Source organism: Camelina sativa, chromosome 14 (genome assembly GCF_030686135.1).
Source record: "Camelina sativa cultivar CO46 ecotype springtype chromosome 14, ASM3068613v1".
Classification (NCBI taxonomy): Eukaryota; Viridiplantae; Streptophyta; class Magnoliopsida; order Brassicales; family Brassicaceae; genus Camelina; species Camelina sativa.
The window spans coordinates 14,639,740-14,662,401 of record NC_141893.1 but is presented as its reverse complement, the minus strand read 5'-3'; the positions used below and the strand labels follow the sequence as shown (position 1 = coordinate 14,662,401).

The following is a 22,662-nucleotide window of genomic DNA, read 5'->3' as shown; positions in this document are numbered from 1 at the left end:
TCAAACACCTTCAAGCTGTGACAGCAGCAATGACACAAGCATAACAGCTCCAACAACTAGCCAATGGGAGTAAGTACAAGAACTCTCCCTTTTTAGCGCAGTTTGATACTCAAGCAATCAATGTCACTAACTCATCCTGCAAGGCAACCATAAAAACTCCCCCTGCTTGAGTGCATAACTGAGGTAAAAAGTAACATATCAAGAGTATAGTCCAATAAGGAACTCATTAAGCAAATATTGATCCTCCTCTTGCTTTGATGAGAAGAGTCTGCTCAGACTTGCCTGAACACTGCAGAAACTTCACACATACCAAAATCATAAAACCAGAACACGATATCAACCATCAAACCATTGACAATGATTACTTGGTTACAATGACACAAATGAGAGTAGCTCAGAACTAGTTAACCCATCTTCAGAAATGTACCGTTGTCGCCAATAGAAACAGGATCAAAGCCTGCCGTACGCACAAAACAACTAATTTCTAAAGACAAAAACACAAACTAGTTCTGAGCCGAGAACACTTCCTTGAGAGCACAAATGTCAAACATCTTAAAATCCTCTTTGAACCTCATGAATCTTAACTTTGTTAGAAACTTATCATCACTAGCAAGCAATGTGCTTCATTTCAAAGTTCACCCTTTGAACAATGGAAGCAAAAATTGATCAGAAGCAATAACACAATCATCAAAATAATACCTTTGTAGTTGCAGCGGAAACTTAGACATATAATCTCTCGAAGAATTGATGATTTGTTAAACGTAGCACTGACTGAATAGCCCCAGCTTTTGTAGACTTACTTGCTCAAGTAGCCTTGATTTAAAGTTGTTTCCATTTTTGCAGATATAGCCTTCAGAATGCCCTCCTTTAAATTCAGAAACCCTTCTTACTAAGCAAGACTAGAGATCCATATATTGTACTTCATGAGGTCGACATGCAGCTTCCATCAAACAATTGCAATACATACCACAACTATGATTTCCTTGAGACTCCACCTTGAGACAACCTTTAAACAACATCTTTTGATCCCAACAATGAACCAGTGAATAAGATAGACAATTGTAGCTTCTGAAGCAGCTGTTGTTTCAGTATTTGGAACATCCTTCTTCAATGCACAAAAGAAGAACCTCATAAACAATCCTCAGATTTAAAAACTAGAGCAGCAACAATTTCTTGAATTTCAAAAGCGATGTCCCAACTTTCACTGACAAGAGACTTCAGCTTCCTGGGTTACAACATAATCGGTTTTACTCAACTCTGAGTATTCTACCTCAGATTGATCCCGAACAACATCTCCTTGCAAATGTCACTTATGCTAACCTTACAGAACTGAACCGGAGTTACAAAACTCTGAGTATTCTACCTCAGATTGATCCCGACCATCTTATACTACTAGTGAAAGTGAATCCTTCTCTTAAAATTTAATAATCGAGAGCTCTTACTCTTCTCTTCTAACACCCAGAGGTCTTCTTGAATATTCTGCAACAACTTACTTGTACACAATCCCAACCAATACAAGACACAACTGAGAACAACGCCAATAACATCTGATAAGAGCTTCAAGGACATTCCTCACTAAAACCTCCAAGAACCATAAGAATTTTCAACAGCAAAATATGGGTTTCACATCTCCATAGTAACACTTCTCTCGTGACACTAACTCCCTGCAAAGATTAAATCCTTGTAATCATATTCCATCACGCAGAAGATGTAATTTACATTGACATAGCTTTGAGGTAGTGACACAGAGGTGAATGTCTATCTTGAACACTTCAGACTTTGGTGCAAGATATTCACCTTCAGATCATATGACTTTCCACACTTCTTCACAATCAACTTTGTGTTACTCACTGATAGATCGTAATACTTTGATTGTGATTAACAGACCAAGGAACAATAAGAACTTCTGTTTCTTTTTCCAGCCATGAGGTCTTGAACTGAGCTTCTTCTTTCGCCTTGATGCAGAGACTGCCTTGATGCAGAGCATATATGAAATGACAAAACAGCCCAGAAAATTCCAGAGTGATGTGGGATGATCAAGGACAGCAATATGAACCCACAGGAAAAAGCGGATCACAATTTGGGTTTGTGGATTGAAAGTTAAGACCAAATTTCCAAAGCAGATCCAAAATGCTAAAACCCTGCAAACAGCTAACTTTGGGAACAGTTTTCCATCAAATGGCACAGAATCAGAAGGATACCTTTATATAACTGTAAAGATCCTGCTTTCAAGATTCCAAAACATCTTTCAATACTAAAATCCAAGGTTTATAGCCATGTCAAACGAAGATGAAAAGTCAGACACAGAACAGCTTCCTGAACCTGCAACTCCATCAAACTCATAACTTCTTCATATCTTCTTCTTTTATCATTATGAGTTTGTTTTACTCCCCCATGTTGATTATGTGTTTCCACCAAGAACTGTTCCATAGGAACACACAATCAACACAACACAGACCTTGTCTCTTTGTAGACTTCAAAGATCTTGATATATCTTTCATAAAAACATTTTAACCATTCTTGATACACGACATCGACGAAGCAGCAATTCAACCCAGAAAATTCTGCAACTTAGTAACAAGACCAACATCAGAGATAGGGAGCCATAGGTGAAAGCAGATCATGATTTGGGTTTACGGTTTGGAAGTTATGACCAAATCCCCAAAACATATCCAGAAAGATAATTCTGCAAACAACCAACTTCAAAAGCAGATTCCAATAATATCACACAGAACCAGAAAAGGATCTTTATGTCCTTGAGAAGATCTCATTTCCAATTTTTCAAAACACCTGCCAGCACTAGAAGCCAAGATTTGTAGTCAAAGGAAATTGTAGAAGAAGAACACATACCAACGACACAACAATTTCCTTGATGTATGAAATTATAGCAGGACTGCAGATTTTAGTATCTGAAAAATCTTTCATTTGATCTCTTCTCAAAAGCCAGCAACATTTTTAGGGCCCATAATCCAAATGATTATCCTTTGATGATATTTCCCTTTCTTGTGATCTCAACTAATCAATATGACCTCAGGTCTTCTTCTTTAGCTAGAAGCATCTTTGATAGGTTGAGACAAACCTCTGCAACACAACTAATGTAATTCAGCCCCTCCCTAACCACTTGTTCACCATACTGTTTCTATCTCCATCAGATCGCAATACTCCATGTGCTTCCTCAAGCATACATAAAGGCTCAAACTGAACCCAAACATGTGGTTGACGTCGAACTCCACAGTCACCTACAGCTTTGACCTATCTTTACCATTTTCTGTAATGGGCATAGATATAATAGCACACTAGGCCTTTGCACAGTTACCAGAAACCCAAGATAACACAAGACCACACAAGATCAATTCTTCATCTTTCTTAAGACGCATCAGCGACAACCTTCAATATTAGTGAGGATCAAACTCCATTCCTCACACAAGCTCTTCTTCATTTCCATAGAACCCGAATTCAGAGATCATAATTCTTTGCCAAGAATCACTTCCTTTTTTTTTCAAACTGGAGAAAATAACCAGGGGTGTTATTAACTCTTTCTCTAAAGTCCCAACACAAGTAACACTTTTGATTGCAAATAACCAATCAAACAACCATTGAGTCCTCAGCGGCGGAGAGATGAGCGTCTTCTTCTCATACTTAAAATCAGATGTAAACCACAACACTTCGTCACTCTCTTTACTGTTAGAGATACAGAACAGGGACTCACCCGAGATTTGGATTAACAACTATGAGCATCTGGTGACATCTTCTTAGCCTCCAACTCTCTTTATAATTTCAAAAATGATGTAGTTCCACCTCAAATCCACGATACATACTTCATATTGTTACCATAATCTCCAATGAATTTTATGAAACGTTCAAGGAACAATTCACAACGGCTCACAGCTTTTCCGGCGTCGGAACATAAACTTCAAAAGTAGTGATGAAGGCAATCGCAAAACTTGAAGGCTAATCTTCCAAACCAAATCCATAAGCTTTAAGAGAAAATACCTGTTGATTCAGGCTTCTTGTGACAAAGTAGAGACAAAGGAGAATCCCTGAGCATCAACAAGATCCTCTATTAATTTCAAGGTGAAGACCAAACAGGAGTAGAAGATTCTCGTTGACTTGTTGATTTTTTAAAAACCGATTCACACGTGACAAGAACCCTCACGTGCCCAACACCTTAAAACAACTCCTTGTGGGCTTTTATTGGGCCTGATTTACGAATTTAGATGAAGGCTGACCAATAACACAAAATACCCATGTAAGAAAACCTTTCTCCTTTCTCCGACTACAATTTCTCACGACATCTTGAAGATGACACTAAAAATCCCGATGAACTGTAAAAACAAAATCCGGCAAGTTTGAAAACAGATCCGCCGTCGTCATCTTCCTCCATCTCTCTCTATTTCTTCGATTCCACAAAAACTTAAAAGAGACTCTGGATTTTCTTCTCAAACGATAAAAATCTTCTTTTTTCTCTTATCTAGCAACACATCCAAGATCTAACCTGTTAGAGATAGTAATCTCATATCGGTTTCCCGCTCTGATACCAATTGAAATAATGAGATGTGTGCTAGATCTAGAGAATTGTATGACAGATCTGTATGTGTGATGCTTAACAGAGAGATGAAAGGATAGTGAAGACACGACACAAGAGATTTGTTAACGGGGTTCGGATAACCTACATCCCCGGGACCAAGTCCAGAATCATTCACTAGAATTAGAACGCAAAAGTCACATTTGCCAATGGTATCTAGCACACACTTGTGCCTACCACTCTAATCTACATGAACTAAAGGAACCACCACTCTTTGCCTTTTCCGACGAGTGTGAACCTCTACAAAAACCACCAGCAGATTCTCTATCTTACTGGTGGGACAACACCACACACAACATGTGTGCTTCTCTCAATTTTAGGTCTAGGGTGTGTAAGCTTCTTCTTACTACCACCTCTTCCTTTTATACCTCTTAGAGTTCTCCACAAACCCTAGGTTCCACAAGCTTCTTCCTCTTGAATTTTGGGTAAAAGCTTGTTCTCTTTTTGTCAACTTGACCCATGCTTTTGTTTCTGACACACCTAACACAAGTATGCTTTTCTGACATAGCCGTTCCACTGTTTGCTGCAACTTGAAGCTTTTTCGCTCTGTTGCACTACACAACCTCTTCACGAGGTTTACCCTGTTTCCAGCTCTGTTGCACTACACATCCACCAAACATGTCTGCTCTGTTTCCACCTCTGTTGTACTTCAGGTTTACTCAACTGCTATATATCTTTGCTCTGTTATAGTTGCTCATTTCTTTCTGCTCTGATGTGCTTTCAGGTTCCTCAGCTGATTAAGAATATCTTGGCTGAGTTCTCACTTCTTGGATCTTCACAATAAGACTCCAAGGTTCAGCATGTCACTTCATTCCATTTGACTTCACATTGAGCTGTCTTGGCTGTGGTAGATTCTCTGATTCTCTATTTGAGGAGTCATTGCGTCTGTGTCTGTAGCTAGTTACACATATTCCATTTTGTTCATTGCTTCTATGTCTGAACATGCGTTTGTATCAGGTTTGGTCATTGTTTCTTGATCATCTCTCTTGAGTCTTATAACCAATAACAACACCAATATATCTTCAATTCAAACATCTCAGTACAAGTTGTGTGACATTTGTTATTATTTTCTAATAATTACAAATTTGTATTGAATTAGTGAATAATAATCTGCGATTCTTTCGGTATTCAAATATTGATTACATAGAAAAACTGTTTTGTATACGGTGTGATGTTTTTCTTTTTCATTGGATATCGTTTTTTTTTTGTTGGGTTTAAATTTAAACAGTATATGTAACAACTTCGCACAAGGACACGTCAATGGCTGGAAAGTATATTAACCGTAGACGAAATATTCACAAAAACATGTGGGATAATATTTTTAAAAAGTATATGTAACAACTTCGCACAAGGACACGTAAATGGCTGGAAAGTATATTAACCGTAGACGAATCATATCTATATATACAAATATATATGTGGGATAATATAAGAAAGTATCGTTATAATTACTTATAAGGATGTGATATATTTGGTCGACTTCATGATGAACACATACCCACGTTCGTGCATAACAACACCATCAATATATAGTACTAAAATACATTGATCCGCTTACAAATGGCGCACATATATACACTCCCGATCTCTCTCACATGTCATTTTGACACTTTTTAACAAACTTATAGCACCTAAAACAATTTTTCTTACACCTTTATAAATTTAAAATAGTTTTTGATATTCTTCTATGTACTTAAAATTAAATTAGGAATTTTATACCAAATTTTACATTGAAAATCTAACATGAAACTTATATTAAAACATACAAAATAATGCTAAATTGACATTTATGTGAAACAACAGGAATATATAATTTAATTTTAAAAATATTTACAAATATAAAATAAATATATTAAAAATATATTAAAAATTTGAGTCAGAAAAATTGTCTCCAGGTCGATTAATCTTATACCTTTCATGCACTTGTAAAAGGGACAAAAGTAGTGTAAGGTTATATATATGCAGAAGTTTAAACTTTAAGGGAGCTTTGCCTCTTTTAGAGTAGCCTTGAACCCTTAAGATAACAGTGAGTTACCTGGTTTGAATTCTGACTAGAGAGCAATCGGTTGAGATGTGCCTAGATCTATAGGCTTCTTAGTTGTTCATTGGCTATTGTTTAACCGAGTTGCATAGCTACACTACCTAACGTTCACTGTACATTCAAGTACAAGGGTGAATTTTGATAGAGTTGAATCCAAATACCTCCGATCGATAAACATGGATTTGACATTAAACGATTAGTCAATTTACATATGGTCTTATATAATTCGTATAAACTAAATTGGATTTGACATAAAGGCATTAGTCAAACCGAGTAATAGTTTTACACCAATCAAAAGTAATATCATGCAAAATAATCATAAAATAATACATTAAAGAAATAATTAACTGAAAAATTAACATTGTACTGTATAATCAAATAATTATGCATGAAGTAAAAACCAGTGGAACTCGTTCCCAAGAAGATATACATTCGAAAAGGGGTACACAAGATGTGATGTCTATACACAAACTTTCTATGATTATTAGTTTTGGTTATAATCACTTACCTTGAGAATATCGTACACGCGTTATCTTTGTAAACTGATTGAGATTAGGCTTTAAGTAAAAGAGTTATTGAGCTTTAAAGCTTCTTTATACACGTGTGCATAGATATTGACTTTACGTGCCCTTTAAGTACTCCCCAAGTTCATTACTAAAAAAACCCTAGTCACACTCTTACTAAATGTAATCTTATTTCAGTTCTGTCGGTTTACCATAAACCTATGAATCATCTAGAGAAAAATGATTTCTTAGATACATTAGTATTAAAAAACGTCACTTCACGAGGCCTTAAAACATATCTGTTTTAGAAAGTGTAAGAAACAATCGAAACAACATAACCATATAAGTATACAACAAAGTTAATATAGCATAGTAGAGATCAATTCTTAATTTAGCAACTGTATGTATCTAAAAATCATAACCGGCCCCTTCAGGTACATCCGACAGACAAAAAAGGCGCATAAAAATCGATTTCTAATGTGCAATAAACACTAATCTATACATCACATGGTTGAAAAAAAAAAAACAAAATTGCATCCAATGTACAAGCCATATGTGACTTTGCAGCTGAAGTAATCTAAATAGCTTAGATGTCGTAGTTTTGTGTCTCCCTCGTCTAGTAGAAAATAGAAAAGTCGAGGAACGAAAAAAATAGATATAGAACAAAACAAAAAGGCGAAGAGTATTTTTCGGATCCATAATGATTGGTAAAATTTAAAAAGAAAAAAAAAACAAAGTAGAAAAAACAAAGTCATTACAGTGTGGAAATTAAGAACTTGAGTTCTTCTTGATCAGCCTTTTTGGTTTTGTCAGTTAGCTTGGGTTCTTCCTTCGTTGTATCAAGTACGTTCCATTACATAACTATTACTTTCACTCTCTTTTTTGTTTTTCTTTTCTTTGTTTAATTAAATCACGAATAAAGTGTTTTTATTCAGATTGACAATTCGAGAAAAGGTGAGGCAACAGTTCAATGGAAAAGAAACGATTTGACTAGTTTTGGATGTTTTCTAAGAACTCGAGAAAAAAAGTGTTCATACAATAACCAACACAGTTCGAATCTCAGCAGAAAACAACTCAACATGTTGTTGCCAATCAAGGTAAGTCCAAAGCCACTCTTATGTACAACATGTAATTCTTTTTTTCTCTCTCTTTATGTTATGTAAAAATATTTGTAGAAAAAAAAAGAAAAGAAGATAGCTTACAAGGTTAGATATAATTGGAGATCACAAAAACATTGTAATATGTTTGTATACCTATAAAGTTTCCTATATGCATTTTAGTTTTACTTCTCTTTTGGGTATTCACTGCTTTTACAAAACATATAGTATATGCATGAAAAGATGAAATTTTTTGCACTTGAAGGAAAATGACTACCTTCTTTTACTTTTTGCTTGGTTTGTTCTTTAATCATTTTACATCCTCCCTTTTGATCATCTCCGGGGACTATTGTGGGATTGATTCGAATGTGAAAATGGTGATCCGGAAGAGCCTCTAGATCCTTCAGAGGATATAGGTGAATCAAGCAAATCCTGTAAAGCTTGATTCTCAGAAGGAGGATACGGTGTTTCTGCGATAAAGGAAAAAAAAAAAAGCTCAAACCCAATTCTTGAGACCATATTAAAGCTTAGCAAAGTCATAGTATTAGTTTACCGAACAGTGTCTTGAGAGATGGTTTCTTTGGTGTCTTACTCTTCCGCTTCAATTCCGCTGCGTAAATAGAGTTCAAAAATGAACTATTGTTATAAACGCAAATAACTAACTCCCTGTCCATATGAGAAAAGATCTGTTACTAACCCATGCCAGGGATATGGTGTTCATCAACGATCTCAAGATTCTTGAATGTATACCCAAGGAAATTTACATCTTTGGATGAGATCATCTGCGAATAAGTTTGTAAAAAAAACTAGTAAGAATGGTACAACTCGATTGCATATGTACACGTAAAAAAACAAAAGGAAATTTATATACCTTTCTCCAAGGGCCAGACTTGGAAGAAGTTTGACAAGTAGATGGCACCTGGAAATTACAATATTAATCGATATTTAGCACTGATAGGGAAGCAAAAACAAAGGTTGAGAATTATTAGAAGAAAGAAGTACATGGTAATGAACAAACAAACCTCGTCAAACTTTTCAAAGTTTTGGGTATCAAGTTCATGCTTCACTTGTGGTATATATGGAGCATTTGACTCATATAATCGTTCCCATTCTATTCCTCTAAACCAAGGGTGTCCCTGTAATGGGAAAGCAGATCAGACATCTAACGCATATTTCATTCTAGAATTCAGCTTTTGTCTTGATACAAAGAGAATGATGTTTAAAGTACTTTAATTTCATGAACTCCTTTGGTTCCAAGCCTCTGTTCGACATTGCAGAGCAGTCTTCGAATGAGATCTTTTACCTCGATTGAGAGCTTAGCTTCATCAGGAAATTTTAAGCAGGTTTTCCAGTTTACAATCTGCAGAGATAAACTGAGCAATTGTTTGATATACTAGTCAAGCGTAGTTGGGATAGGTCTGCCATACCCAGGTTACCAAAAGATGGTCCAAAACATATACACTAACTAGTCCGATTAATCGATAGGCTAATTTTGAGGTTAATCTAAAATTCTTATATTTAACTGGGAAATAATGTACTAGAAGGATATTAAAGCCAATATATGCATACCTTTCTACATGTTGCCAAAGGCTCTTCAGAGTAGAATGGCGGAAACCCCACGAGCATCTCGAACATGATTGCTCCAAGGGACCACCTATTTCAAAACAGTTTTTACAATGTTAGCTGAATAAATTATAATGTACAGTGTAAAACACACAACACAAGGGTTAAGATCACTAACCAGTCACACTCCATTCCATACCCTTTCTTCAGAAGCACCTCAGGGGCAATGTAATCGGGAGTTCCTACTGTAGAAAAAGCCTGAACGGTACACGAAAGAGCCATCTTATTATGTTAGGACTATATGGAAAGGTCCTATGAATAACTAAAATAGGACAAGACCAAAGAGATAAGTGAATCTAGTCCATCCATACCAGGGTCCTTCTGTTTTGTTGCCAATGTAAAAGCTGCTCCTGCTGAGTTCGCCTAGGTGCAGAAGGAGGCTTGGAGTGTCTGTCATGTTCTGCTGCAGGCTTTGTATTCCTTTCAACAAGCTCCGCCTTGAAATCTGGAAAATTTTTGCTTTCCAAAGACTTGCTCAATCCAAAATCCGAAAGCTTGATATGGCCGTTACGAGTAATCAATAAATTATCAGGCTTTATATCTCTGAAAAATTAAAGGAAGAAACTAGAGTTAAAATTATCACCACATATCAACTGAAAGCTAATTGACAAGCACTGTAGGAAGCAAAAATAGAATTACTATCTACAAAGATCCAACATTATCATGTCAATATAAGATGCCAAAATGGACAACAGAACAATGTGAAAAGATTCAAGTGCCAGTGGTTAGAACCTGTGGACGTAATTATGCTTATGGATAGACTCAATAGCCAGGATTGTCTGTGCAACATAAAACCGAGTCTCATCTTCCCGTAAGGTATCTTTTCGCATCAGAAGTGTCATCATATCACCTCCAGGGAGGTATTCCATAATAAGATACAAATGCTCATCATCTTGGAAGGAATAGCAAAGCTTGACGATGAATGGACTATCGACTTCTGCAAGCACATTTCTTTCAGCTTTAACATGTTCCACCTGATATTTACCGCATATAGGGATAAGTGTATTTTCACAGATGTTATCGAAATGACTAATTTAATCACAATGCATTACCTGCCCTCTCCGAAGCATCTCGGATTTCTTTAGCTTTTTCATTGCATATACACTGCCAGTAGTTTTTTCCTTACAAATTCTCACCTGAACAGAAACAAAATATATCAGATCAATACACCAATAAGATCACTAACGGAAGCTTAGGAATATAGAGACAGAAGAATAAGAGAGGCAGTCACAAAAGGGCGTGAAGAGATATACCTCCCCGAAAGCACCCCGGCCAATGATGCTCAGCAGTTCGAAGTCATCAACCCCCATCTTCTGTCTTTGTAGACGCATATACTCCATTTCCTTTTTCTCAAAATTCTTTAGTATATTCATTTTGTCTTCAACAGGAACATCAGCATCAGCTAGGTTTTGTTCCAAGATGCTCCGACTGTAATCAAGAGCAAGCTGATATCAGAAGGTTCAGTCTAAACCAGTAAACCAATGCCTCGTCTAGGAAACAAAGTCAGAACTCACAGCAAAAAAACTAATCTCAAGCCTCAATACTAGAAAAAATGTAAACAAAACTTTAGATGACAAAACTACTAGGCTCTCTCACAAATTCCATATTGTAACAACCAAAGCACAATCACAGGGTCAGCGTCACAGGTCACAAGTAAGAATCCAGAGAACGTACCGCTCTTTCCTTTCCTGAAGACTCTTCTTCTGAGTTTTATAATGATTCTCGATATACTGTTTTGCTGCAGCAACTCTCTGTTTCGTAGCATTGGATGGTGCATCATTCATAGGAGGTCTGCCAAGATTCCTCACATTATTACCCTCTTGTCCTTTTTTAGTAGGACTGGATTTATCAGGTTTCTGCTGCCGTATCTGAAACCAACTCCTTGTAGACTCCGTCGCCATTTCAAAAGCCAATATATAAAAACTCAGATGTAGATCACAACACTATACACTTCATAAAACCTGCAGGAAAATCAAAAACCCCAAAATGCTTCAAAAAAACTAAATCAAATTCATCAAAGTTTGAGCTACACAAATAGATTGCATCCCACATAGCAAAAGTTCAAATTTTTATCTTACAACGCAGGTCAACTTCCAAAAAAAAATTACAACTTTTCACTTCAACATCACATAAATCGAGTCTAATCAATCATCACTCTACATAAGATACACATACATCTAGTTCTGGATTGTGGATTAGTATATATATATATACACGCATGCATTTGAATCAAAACTTGCTTACAATCAAAAATAAAAAAAACATCAGAAATCAAACTAAGATAAAAGGATAGTTACAGACTCAAATCCGAAACAGGTTTACGACTTACGAACGAACCAGGCGGGATTGACCAAGAAGAACACGAAAAGTCAAACTATTCGCAAACAAAATGTTTAAAGAAATAAAAAAAAAAACGCGTTCGGAGAAGATCACAAATATTTCGAGAAGGATCAAAGAAACTTACATTTACAAAACAACAAATCAGATGATTTTTTTTGAGTTTTTAGCTCTTTTGGCTCTAATTCGAACAATCGAACTCTCTTGCTTACACGCATTCACTTCGAAACGGAAATAAAATTTAATTATAAAAGATCTCTCACAAAAAAAAAAAAAAAAAAAAAAAAAAAAAAAAAAAAAAGAGAGAGCAAAACGGATTACAAACTAATAACGTTTTTGGGTAAAGGGTATTTTGGTCAATAGTTATTTAAATCTGGAAGCAGTAATCGCCGTTAGATTACAGTCACGATGACTGTATTAGCTGATAAAATGTAAAAACCGACACCGGTAAACTGGTTTTTAACTATTCCCGGGCTCCTTTCAATGGGGAAACGAATGACACGTGTCTATAATCTGTTGGATCCGTTTGTCGACAGGGCAACGTGACAGCACGATCGTACGGAGTGGCTTTCAACGGGGTTTGCTGACGTCAGCCTGCGCGGATTGGATAAATAAATAACGCGTTTTATTGGTAAAGACAAAACAAGATCGTCACCGTTCGTACGTAAGACGCGTGTGAAGGTAAGCACAGTTTGGAACTATTGGGTAATGTAAAGGCCCATTCAGTAGTAGAAGAGAGTCCACTGGGCCGGAAATAGATTACAGTGGGTGTTAATTGAACAAATCGAATTGTATGGGGTTCTTTTTATGCATAAACTTGTTTAATTTTTTGGTTTTGATTATTTCACACACTTCAGTTTTTTTCTCTATTTTGCGGATCTGTGAGATCTAGAGGAAGAAGAAGAAGAAGAAGAAGGAAGCAAGACAATGGCATCCATGGTAGGACCAGATCATCTCTTCAACCTGAGAAACCATTTTTACTTGGGTGCTTATCAAGCTGCGATCAACAACAGCGAGATCCCTAATCTCTCCCAGGAGGATATCGTCGAGCGAGACTGTCTCGTTCATCGCGCTTACATTGCTCTCGGTAGCTATCAGGTTTTGGCCTCTCTCTCTCGAACTTTTCGATTTTGGATTTCAATTTTTTTTGATCGTTTAGTGATTTACGTTTTTTTATTTCAAATTTCGTCTTCGTAGCTTGTCATCAGTGAGATCGACGAAGCGGCTGCTACTCCTCTGCAGGCAGTGAAGCTCCTTGCTATGTATCTATCGAGTCCTGAAAATAAGGTAATTCTGGAGATTTCGAGATGCTTTCGATTCATGTTCTTCTGTAACGTTTGTTTTAGCGGAATTTAAGATTACTCTAGGAATGTTTTTGCTTATAGTTAGTGATATGCATTGTTTGAATCTGTGATTTTGATTGCTAATGTTTGTGATATGCATTGTTTGAATCTGTGATTTTGGTTAGGGATCAACCATTTCAAGCTTGAGGGAATGGTTGGCTGATCCAACTGTAGGAAACAATGCTACTATTCGGTTGGTTGCTGGTACTATATTCATGCATGAGGAAGACTATAACGAGGCTCTGAAGCATACTCATTCTGGAGGAACCATGGATCTGTAAGCTTTTTGACTTTTTTTTTTTTCTTGTCTTAGTGATTGTTAAGCTCTTACCATTACTCGGTAAATTGATTGTTGTTTCTGCATATTTTAGGCACGCTTTGAATGTTCAGATATTCATAAAGATGCATAGGTCAGATTATGCTGAGAAACAGCTGAGAGTGATGCAACAGATTGATGAAGACCACACACTCACTCAACTCGCAAGTGCATGGTTGAACCTGGCAGTTGTATGATATGAATATCTATTTTCTTTTCCATATGGTGTAGAGAAGCGTGTGATTGTGTTTCCTAATGTTAAATTGATGTATGATCTCAGGGGGGTTCCAAGATACAGGAAGCGTATCTAATCTTCCAGGATTTCTCTGAGAGGTACCCAATGACAAGCTTGATCTTGAATGGCAAAGCAGTTTGCTGCATGCATATGGGTAATTTTGAAGAAGCTGAGACTTTACTACTTGAAGCACTCAACAAGGTGAGAGTGATGAACCTACTTTTTCTTACCTTATATACGTATCAACGCAATCCATTTTCTCAACATCATGTCACCGTAGGTAGTGCACTTGCTTTATCAACTTGATTCAACTATGTGTATACTATAAAACTCCTTGCAAGAAATCTTAACTTCTCAACTATTCGTTGATTGGAGAATGGATAAGTTTGAAAACAAAGATGTTTATGCTCATTGCAGGATGCTAAAGACCCAGAAACTCTTGCAAACCTAGTTGTATGCAGTCTTCATGTCGGAAAATCGTCTTCGCGCTACCTAAAGTAAAAATACTCATGACCTTAAGCAAATTTTGCATAACGATGAATCCCCTCAGTAAGCTAACTTATTTCTCCAATTCCAATCTTTTTTTGCAGCCAGCTGAAACTTTCACATCCTGAACATGTCCTTGTGAAGCGAATAGCATCAGCTGAAGATAACTTCGAGAGAGCACTTCAATCTTTCGCCTGAGAGTACCTCAAATCCCATGGAATCGATAAGCTTTATATTCTACCAGAAGAACATCATTATCTTACCAACTTTGTCTTGAAATTATCATATATGAACAGTTTTCCGGATGTGTTGCATTTAACTTTGATTTCTCATTGAAGCTTTTGTTGTCATTGAGTTTTAAATCCAACAAGAGTAGAGATCTTGTTCCTTCAAATCCAGGACCTCCATAACTTATGAGAACAAAATTACACAAACACAGCTAGATCCTATTTTTGTGAACATATAAAAGAGCCAGGGAAGCTTAGAACAAAATTATATTATTTAGAATCTTTGTATTCATCTCTCAACCAATCAGAATATTCCATCTAATATTTCATTTAAAAAATAAATCAAAATTAAATTAAAAATCAAAACAAATTAAAGAAACAATTTATGTATACTTTTATTTGAGGAAAATTAAATATTCATTTGGTTTAGGTTTTACGATTAAACGAGATTATATATCGGTTTGGGTTTATAAGTGAGAATTAGAGTTTAGATTTTACAATTAAAATGAAATTATATGTCGGTTTGGGTTTACAAACGAGGTAGTTAGGGTTTAGATTTTACAATTAGAACGAAATTATATGTCGGTTTGGGTTTACAAATTAGATGGTTAGGGTTTAGATTTTATAATTAGAACGAAATTATATGTCGGTTTGTGTTTATAAATGAGATGGTTAGGGTTTAGATTTTATGATTAGAATGAAATTATATGTCGGTTTGGATTTACAAATGTGATGGTTAGGGTTTAGATTTTACAATTAGGATAAAATTATATATCGGTTTGGGTTCATAAAAGAGTGGTTTAAATTTTTAATTCTATAATAATGTATACAGATTTAATTTCTTTATTTAATAAAGTGGTAAAGGAAGAAGGAGGTTCATGTAATAATAATGAACCCAAGTATTGTCCTATTATTAAAGACTAATAAATAAATATTGAGAGAGGTACATGTAATAATAATGAACGGCTGCTTCCTAAAAGAACCTAAAGCCATTACAAAATGAATATCAATCAAAATTAAATCTCATCATGTGATCTCATTTTTTAATAGTATGGATAATATATCTTATGTTTTATTTATATATGAAACATCATCATCTCCTACGCTTCTGCTCAAATACCCCATGTGGAATCAAAATCTCCATCCATCAACTATAGGAATGAACAAAGTCAGTAAGCCGAGACCGATGAGGTTAAACCGTAGCCATTACGGTGCAGCTTCTGCCATCTCCACGCAGTCTCAAGACTCTGTTTGAGATTAGTGTGCTTAGCTGTCCAATTGAGTTCCTTCCTGATCTTGCTTGGGTCACTGTAAACCTCAGCGTAATCACCTGCACGTCTAGGCAAGTATTCGATTTTTATCTCAACACCAGTTGCTTTCTTGCACGCTTCAACAAACTCTTTCACGGAGCTACCTACTCAAACACACACAGCAAAAAGAAACAGTCTTTAAATCCATTTGCTAAACAGTAGGAGTTTTTTCTTCAGTATAGTACTAATGTAAGCCAAAAGTCAATAATACCTTTCCCGGTACCAACATTGTAGATTCCAACTTTGCGGGGTTTTGCCTTTTGAAGAGCTTTAACATGAGCATCAACAAGGTCAGTGACATCAATGTAATCACGTACACAAGTTCCATCACCTGTTTTGTAGTCTGTTCCTTTGATCTGGGGATGAAAAAGAAAAGTTCAATGAAGGTCAATGATTAGAGAAGACTGAAAGCTTATACCCACGTGAATGTAACACGTAGACTAATTTAAATCTTTGCTTTAATAAAGAAAATTCAAGGAATAAGTTGTCTCAATTATGTATTTTGCTCAGCTGGTAAACTACTTATCAGCTTTTTTTGCAAACATTTTTTCAACATGTTCTACAGCATGTGCCAGCCCCTAGTTATACCAAAAACAAAAGACAGAACTTTTAGGAAAAGGATTAAGAATCTAATAGTGCCAATCTGTGATGACTGTCCAAAGAATAAAAGAGTCAAGACCCTGTCCAAAACTGAAAGTGAAGCTCTGAGAAAACATAATTAACTTCAGAAAAAGTTCCGGAACTGAAGAAAGTGATTACCTGTAAGCCAGGCATGATACCACGTGCTGCATCAAAGCAAGCACCGGAGATGCGTCCATGCTCTCGCAGCTCAGGCCTTGGGGCTTCACCCAATCTGCCCTCTGGATCGGATCCAATCACATTGAAATATCTGCATATTAGTAGAAAAAGAACCTTGTCAATCTCAGGGAAAGTTCAGAGAAAATGCATAATACCACTAGATAAACTTAGAAGAGTATCAATAAGACCAACCTTAAGATCATAACTGCCATATCTGAGTTCTTCGAGAAATCCAAAATGATATCTTCTGCCATCTTTTTAGCCTTACCATATGGATTGATTGGCACCTGAATTGACAGTGTTTTGGGAGTTAAGAGTGCATAGAAGAAGAACCGTGGCTATAAACAGTAGACAAACAAAATTTCACCTGTGGAGTTTCCTCTGTAATTGGCATAACATCAGGCTCCCCATACGTTGCACAAGTGCTTGAATATATCAAAGTCTTTACTCCATGAGCAGCCATCGTCTCTAATACAACCAAAGTGTTTGATGTAATATTGTGATAATACCTGTAATTGGCAGAACACAAAGTTACTTGTTTCAGATTCAATCATATATTTTCCACAGGGAAAAGTTGCACAATGTACTCACTTAAGAGGGAATTGTGTGCTTTCCCCAACATATGCAACAGCGGCAAAATGCATCACAGCGTCAAAGGCGTTCTCTGTGAATATCTTATTGACAGCCTTTGCATCTCCAAGATCAGCATAAATAAACTGAAGCCTTCCCGGTTCAGGAAAGAGTTCTTGCAAAATCCTGACTGCGGCAAGATTCCCACGTGATAGATTGTCCTGTTAGACAGATAAAGATTTACTTAATTGTGATATCGACATTTACAATAATGCTGAACAAAGTAACCTGAATCCATGTAAGCCAAAGAAAGATACCACAATGGTCACTCGGTATGATTCCTTTAGAAGCCGTAGAGCTGCATGTGAACCGATATACCCAGCACCACCAGTGACTAAAACATGTGTAACCCCTGGCTCATGTAGAGAAAACTGCAAACACAGAACAACAAAAATAAAAGAAACTTGAGCAATGTTTCATCAGTAACATCCTTCTTTCTCTAACAACTCGAGCAAAGGACAGTACGAAGTTATACCACGCTCGGAGTATTGAATGTAGGAGATTGCTTGAGCATGAAAATGCACAAAGCTGTAAGAGAAGCTGTCAAAAGAATCTTTCCCAAGTAATTGTTTTTCTTCTTGGGGTCTGCATAATCCAGTCCTGCATTCCCAAAATCATCAAGATCTGTCTGTTAATATATGCATCCAAATTACAATTAAAAAAACCACAAATGATTCACACTTTAAAGCTCCAAACCCCCAAAAAAAAACCTCAATTATATCATCCATCAACCTTAAGTTTCAGTATTAAATTCTCAAAATTTCAGAGCTAACTGAAAATGAAATGAACCATCTTTCCCAAAGTGAAATCAATAGTAAGAATCAAGAGTAATATATATCACCTCCAAGAGACATAGATCTGTTTTGCCTCCCTTGGCTTCTTGCTCGACCAAAATTAAACATATTGATTAACTTATAGCTCGCCGGAAAACAAACACTAGATGTAAAGTTGATTCAGCAACGCCCTAAATCACCTGCAAAAGCAAAAGACCAAACTTTTCATTACATTCCACGAAAAAAAAAACCCAAAAAAAAAGAAAAAACTGAAAACTATCTCAAGATTACAAATTTAACTGTAAAAGAACAACCTTAGCCACAGAAACTCAAACATAGAATGCAAAGGAGGAAATGAACAGTTGAGATAACATAGATGAGAGGATGATTCACCCTGAGAAAACCTTAGAAATTAACTGATGAGAAGCTACAACGCAATTTAAAGATGAGAGAAGCTTCAAAAAAAGTTTGCCGGAAACCTTATTTGAATTAAAACACTTGGGGAATTGTATTAAAAAAAATAAAAACCCCTAGATTGGGAAACTCTTGTCGGAGCAATGTCGGTCCCATGACAAATGACAAATGCAGAGAGAAAAAATCATGAAAAAAAAAAACATAATTTTAATATAAAAAAAGACTAACCCAAAGTGAAAATTCACCAACGAAAAGATCCTGATTTCATCAAAACTCAAAGAGAGTGAAATAGAAAACCGTATGAGAGATAGTAACTCTCATAAGAAGAAGCAGAAACGGAAGAAGAAGTAAATAAAAACGTAGTGTGGCTAAATTATGCATAAATCAAGAATTTTATATATATATATAAGAGGGACCTATAAAGAAACGGACATGGAAGAAGAAAACAAAAGAGAGGGGGGGGGGGGGCATTAATGGCGGCTCACGTGTATAAACAGACAACAGCAGCAGGGCTTTGTGTGTGCAGAGAGCAGAGAGAACAGAGACGAACCAACCACAATTCGAGGAAGATGATAAGCGAAAAGAGAGAAGAGAGATAGAGAAAGGATTCGAATTTTCTTTGTGGGTTCTGTGGAAAGATTCAATTTTTATCAGAGAGAGAGAGAGAGGAAACGTACGATGAAGAAAGAGAGTAGTAGTAGTGGTGCGTGCGACCTCGATCGAAGGCGCGTTCCGGTGAGGGGCGACGAAGAGAGAGAGAGATGGCGGAAATTTCTCGGTTAATAAGAAAAATAAAGAAAAGGAATTAAGAAGATATAAAAAATGTAAATATTTTGACTTTTATGTCAGCTTTTTATTTTTCTTTCTCTTTAGTTTCTTTTGATATCAACATGACATGTAGCAAGAATGATGGCGCAGGCCAGTTATTACTTTCTTTTTTTTTTTTTGTATTCTTTTTAGTTTAAAACTTTAATTCCACCGGTTTAATGTTATATATTTTTATCGCATATTTCAGAGAAATAAATATTGTGCATAGTGGTTAGTTCTTCTATCCAATTTTTGTCTATCACTTCACTTGTTATGAGTTTTTTGGACCAAATTCAAGTGGTCATATATATTCACGATGTTACGATACTTCTCATTTGATTGTGATGTCAGATGTGTGTTTATGGTGGAATTTTTCTTAAGAGTTACTTATATATGTTGACGGTTCCTCGTATTCTTTTGGTTGAATTTTCATTACACATTTTTAATAGTATAAATGGTTTTATCATGGGTAAAAATGTGGCATGATTGAGATGTACCAAACTACAATACGGGTTCGATTGTAATTAGTTATGATGAAAACCCAACTTTGTCAAATCATACGTTCAAAACAAATTTCGTTATTGAAATGTACCCAAAAAAAAAGTTGAAAAAACTGTGACCAGAGGGAAATCACGAGACTTCTTGCTCCCCATTCATTTACATTTTCTAGCTTAACTTACTTTTCAAAAGTTTTTAAAATATTGTAATTTTATTATTAGACACAAAAAAAACAAAAAAGAATTCTAATAAAATATTTGTGTACTACAACAGAATGTGATCTAAATTTTGTAGTTGAAACAAAATGTGTGTTAACATATGAAACGAAGTACAAAAAAAAAAAAAAAAAAGATCTTTGAAAATATGTGAATAAATACTATTTGTATTATAGTATGGACATTTATTATTGGTTGCAAGATTTGTAACTATTGAAAATAACAATACATTAAGCAAATAGAAATAATTGAAAGGGTTATTGTCTGGGGAAGAGCTAGCCTAGCTTTTTTAGGGGAGAGGGGACAAGCACGATCAGCCAATAAGATTGTCGCACTTGTTGCGGCTACGATAACTCTCCGTGGAGACCAACTCCTTCCTGCTGACATGTCGGCCAGATTTTTGTTTTTAACTGGTTTTTGTTTTCTTTACAAATTAATCTAGTATGTATCGTTTAATCTGTTTACATATTGTTATTTCTGAAACCAGTTTTAAATAGTTTTGTGATCACACTTTACAAATTACCAATCTAAAATGGGAACATTATTGTTGTTTGTCTATGTATCACAATTTTTACCATCTTTAAGTGTTAATTTCTTATTGTTCTTTTTTTTTTTTAATCACAAGCTAGATAAATTTCAAACATTTCTTCATAGTTGTTGGTTGATAATAGATATTAAATAAAATTTAATATTAATTTAAGGAATCCCCTATATAATAAAACGGAAGTACACAACATTTTTTGTAGACTATATAATTTGTATAAGTTGGTTACAAAATAGGTTATAGATTAAATTAAATATAGATTGATTAAAAAAAGGAACAAAATTAATTATCATTTTGTGGGCTATATGAATACACTTAATAATATTCCAAAAAATCCTTATAAAATCTTTATTATTCCATGTATTGTTACACCATATATACTATCCCCTATATAATAAAACAACCAAAAATAGGTTATAGATTAAATTAAATATAGGTTGGTTACAAAAAAGGAACAAAATTAATTGTCATTTTGTGGGCTATATGAATACACTTAATAATATACCAAAAAATCCTCTTAAAATCTTTATTATTCCATGTATTGTTACACCATATATACTATCCTTTATATAATAAAATGGAAGTACACAACATTTTTTTGTAGACTATATAATTTGTATAAGTTGGTTACAAAATAGGTTATAGATTAAATTAAATATAGGTTGGTTACAAAAAAAAAGCAAAATTAATTGTCATTTTGTGGGCTATATGAATACACTTAATAATATCCCAAAAATCCTCTTAAAATCTTTATTATTTCATGCATTGTTACACCATATATACTATTAGACATAAAAAGGAATAAAATTTTGGCAATTAATCATACTTAATCGTGATTTCTGAAATCTTCTTGTACAGTTCAAAATGAAATATTAACTAATATCCTTCCAAACTTTTAAAAATATATCATTCAGAACTCAAAGAATTCACTATAATATGAAAGAATTCCAAAAAATATGAGTACAAGTTGAAATTTCAAGAAATATGATTTTTCGGATTAAACTAAAGTTTGGAACAATGTTGTTTGGTAGACTTTCTCGGTCAAGGTGATTTTGACAAAAATACATTACATATTTAGTCCTAAAATTAATATGCATACATTACTTTGAGTTATGTCATAGAATTAACAATCAAAATACAGTATATAATTTTAAACACTAAACAAATCAAAAAAAAAAAAACTTTTTTATAACACAACTTAACTCGCAGTATGCCGCGGGTAAAAATCTAAATCTACTAAAATAGATCTTACAAAATAGTTGTTATTTTCATAAGTCAGATTTAGCATATGATTTCATGATATAGTGTTTCATCCAAAAAACTTTTAAAATAATTAAAATAATCACATATATGATATTTTGAATAAAAATTACTAAACAAACAAAAGAAATTTTAACATGGGTCATATTCTAATATTTGTATAAAATTCAATACATTATGCCAACTTAGAAATAGAGTAAGTAGATTTTAGGATTCGTTTTATTAAAAAGGAAAAAAAATTAGGAATGAGACGACGTGTAATAATTAAACTTTTTGGCAATAATAGCCAAACAAAGCATGTGTAAGAATTCATGTCACATTTACGGTCACCATGAGTGAAAAAAAAAAGTATACAGTTTTATGCTCCGATTATGATACAACAACGATATAAACAGAATCATTTATCATCTGATCTCTTTAATACAATCTTTAGAGATATTTCACTATTAAATATTTGACTTCGTTTAGTTGGGCAATTGGCCAATTGTTAAAATTAGACTGTGACTAGAATTTTCAATCGTAGTCGTTACTACAACGAAAATAAGTTTTTCTTTCTTCATGAAGTCGATGTATAATCAAAGTCGAATTCAAACGATGAAACATATATTTAATATTTGTTT

At 34.9% G+C, this 22,662-nt stretch overlaps 3 protein-coding genes across 11 annotated transcripts; 1 reads left to right on the top strand and 2 right to left on the bottom strand.

The window, feature by feature from the left end:
• Window positions 1-8,513: 8,513 nt before the first annotated feature.
• LOC104741671 (uncharacterized) lies at window positions 8,514-12,495 on the bottom strand. 6 transcript variants are annotated; one of them, XR_015580533.1, is made up of 14 exons: window positions 12,314-12,495; window positions 11,524-11,810; window positions 11,103-11,277; window positions 10,902-10,985; window positions 10,582-10,823; window positions 10,161-10,392; window positions 9,968-10,047; window positions 9,796-9,880; window positions 9,455-9,599; window positions 9,249-9,362; window positions 9,098-9,145; window positions 8,924-9,008; window positions 8,780-8,836; window positions 8,514-8,696 (listed from the first exon to the last, which is right to left on the bottom strand). XR_015580533.1 is itself a non-coding variant. In XM_010462571.3 (14 exons), exons 2-14 carry the CDS (start codon window positions 11,748-11,750, stop codon window positions 8,560-8,562), a joined length of 1,698 nt encoding a protein of 565 aa, XP_010460873.1. In that variant the 5' UTR covers window positions 11,751-11,810; window positions 12,314-12,495; the 3' UTR covers window positions 8,514-8,559. The 6 variants fall into 6 exon arrangements, 3 of the variants coding, with proteins under 3 accessions (XP_010460873.1, XP_087341749.1, XP_087341750.1); XR_015580534.1 differs by having other exon boundaries at window positions 12,179-12,324; XR_015580535.1 differs by lacking the exon at window positions 12,314-12,495 and adding an exon at window positions 12,151-12,272.
• A 449-nt stretch (window positions 12,496-12,944) lies between these two features.
• On the top strand, window positions 12,945-14,960 carry LOC104741670 (coatomer subunit epsilon-1). The gene is made up of 7 exons (XM_010462570.3): window positions 12,945-13,284; window positions 13,384-13,473; window positions 13,655-13,806; window positions 13,901-14,036; window positions 14,126-14,281; window positions 14,498-14,577; window positions 14,671-14,960. Exons 1-7 carry the CDS (start codon window positions 13,114-13,116, stop codon window positions 14,762-14,764), a joined length of 879 nt encoding a protein of 292 aa, XP_010460872.1. The 5' UTR covers window positions 12,945-13,113; the 3' UTR covers window positions 14,765-14,960.
• A 717-nt stretch (window positions 14,961-15,677) lies between these two features.
• Window positions 15,678-19,617, bottom strand: LOC104741669 (UDP-arabinose 4-epimerase 1). 4 transcript variants are annotated; one of them, XM_010462565.3, is made up of 10 exons: window positions 19,204-19,617; window positions 18,373-18,504; window positions 18,007-18,131; window positions 17,789-17,902; window positions 17,493-17,692; window positions 17,269-17,410; window positions 17,094-17,188; window positions 16,863-16,992; window positions 16,315-16,459; window positions 15,678-16,207 (listed from the first exon to the last, which is right to left on the bottom strand). In XM_010462565.3, exons 2-10 carry the CDS (start codon window positions 18,431-18,433, stop codon window positions 15,963-15,965), a joined length of 1,257 nt encoding a protein of 418 aa, XP_010460867.1. In that variant the 5' UTR covers window positions 18,434-18,504; window positions 19,204-19,617; the 3' UTR covers window positions 15,678-15,962. The 4 variants fall into 4 exon arrangements, with proteins under 4 accessions (XP_010460867.1, XP_010460868.1, XP_010460870.1 ...); XM_010462566.3 differs by having other exon boundaries at window positions 19,396-19,615; XM_010462568.3 differs by lacking the exon at window positions 19,204-19,617 and adding an exon at window positions 18,947-19,104.
• Between the last annotated feature and the right edge of the window lie 3,045 nt (window positions 19,618-22,662).

Coding starts and splice junctions, on each gene's coding strand:
- LOC104741671 (XM_010462571.3), bottom strand. CDS start 11,750: ATGGCGACGGAGTCTACAAGGAGTTGGTTTCAGATACGGCAGCAGAAA. Junction 10,824..10,901: donor AGATGCTTCGGAGAGGGCAG/GTAATGCATTGT, acceptor GGTAAATATCAG/GTGGAACATGTTAAAGCTGA. Junction 8,837..8,923: donor ACACCATATCCCTGGCATGG/GTTAGTAACAGA, acceptor CTATTTACGCAG/CGGAATTGAAGCGGAAGAGT.
- LOC104741670 (XM_010462570.3), top strand. CDS start 13,114: ATGGCATCCATGGTAGGACCAGATCATCTCTTCAACCTGAGAAACCAT. Junction 14,037..14,125: donor CATGGTTGAACCTGGCAGTT/GTATGATATGAA, acceptor GTATGATCTCAG/GGGGGTTCCAAGATACAGGA. Junction 14,282..14,497: donor TACTTGAAGCACTCAACAAG/GTGAGAGTGATG, acceptor TGCTCATTGCAG/GATGCTAAAGACCCAGAAAC.
- LOC104741669 (XM_010462565.3), bottom strand. CDS start 18,433: ATGTTTAATTTTGGTCGAGCAAGAAGCCAAGGGAGGCAAAACAGATCT. Junction 17,903..18,006: donor CATTCAATACTCCGAGCGTG/GTATAACTTCGT, acceptor CTGTGTTTGCAG/TTTTCTCTACATGAGCCAGG. Junction 16,993..17,093: donor ATGGCAGTTATGATCTTAAG/GTTGGTCTTATT, acceptor ACTAATATGCAG/ATATTTCAATGTGATTGGAT.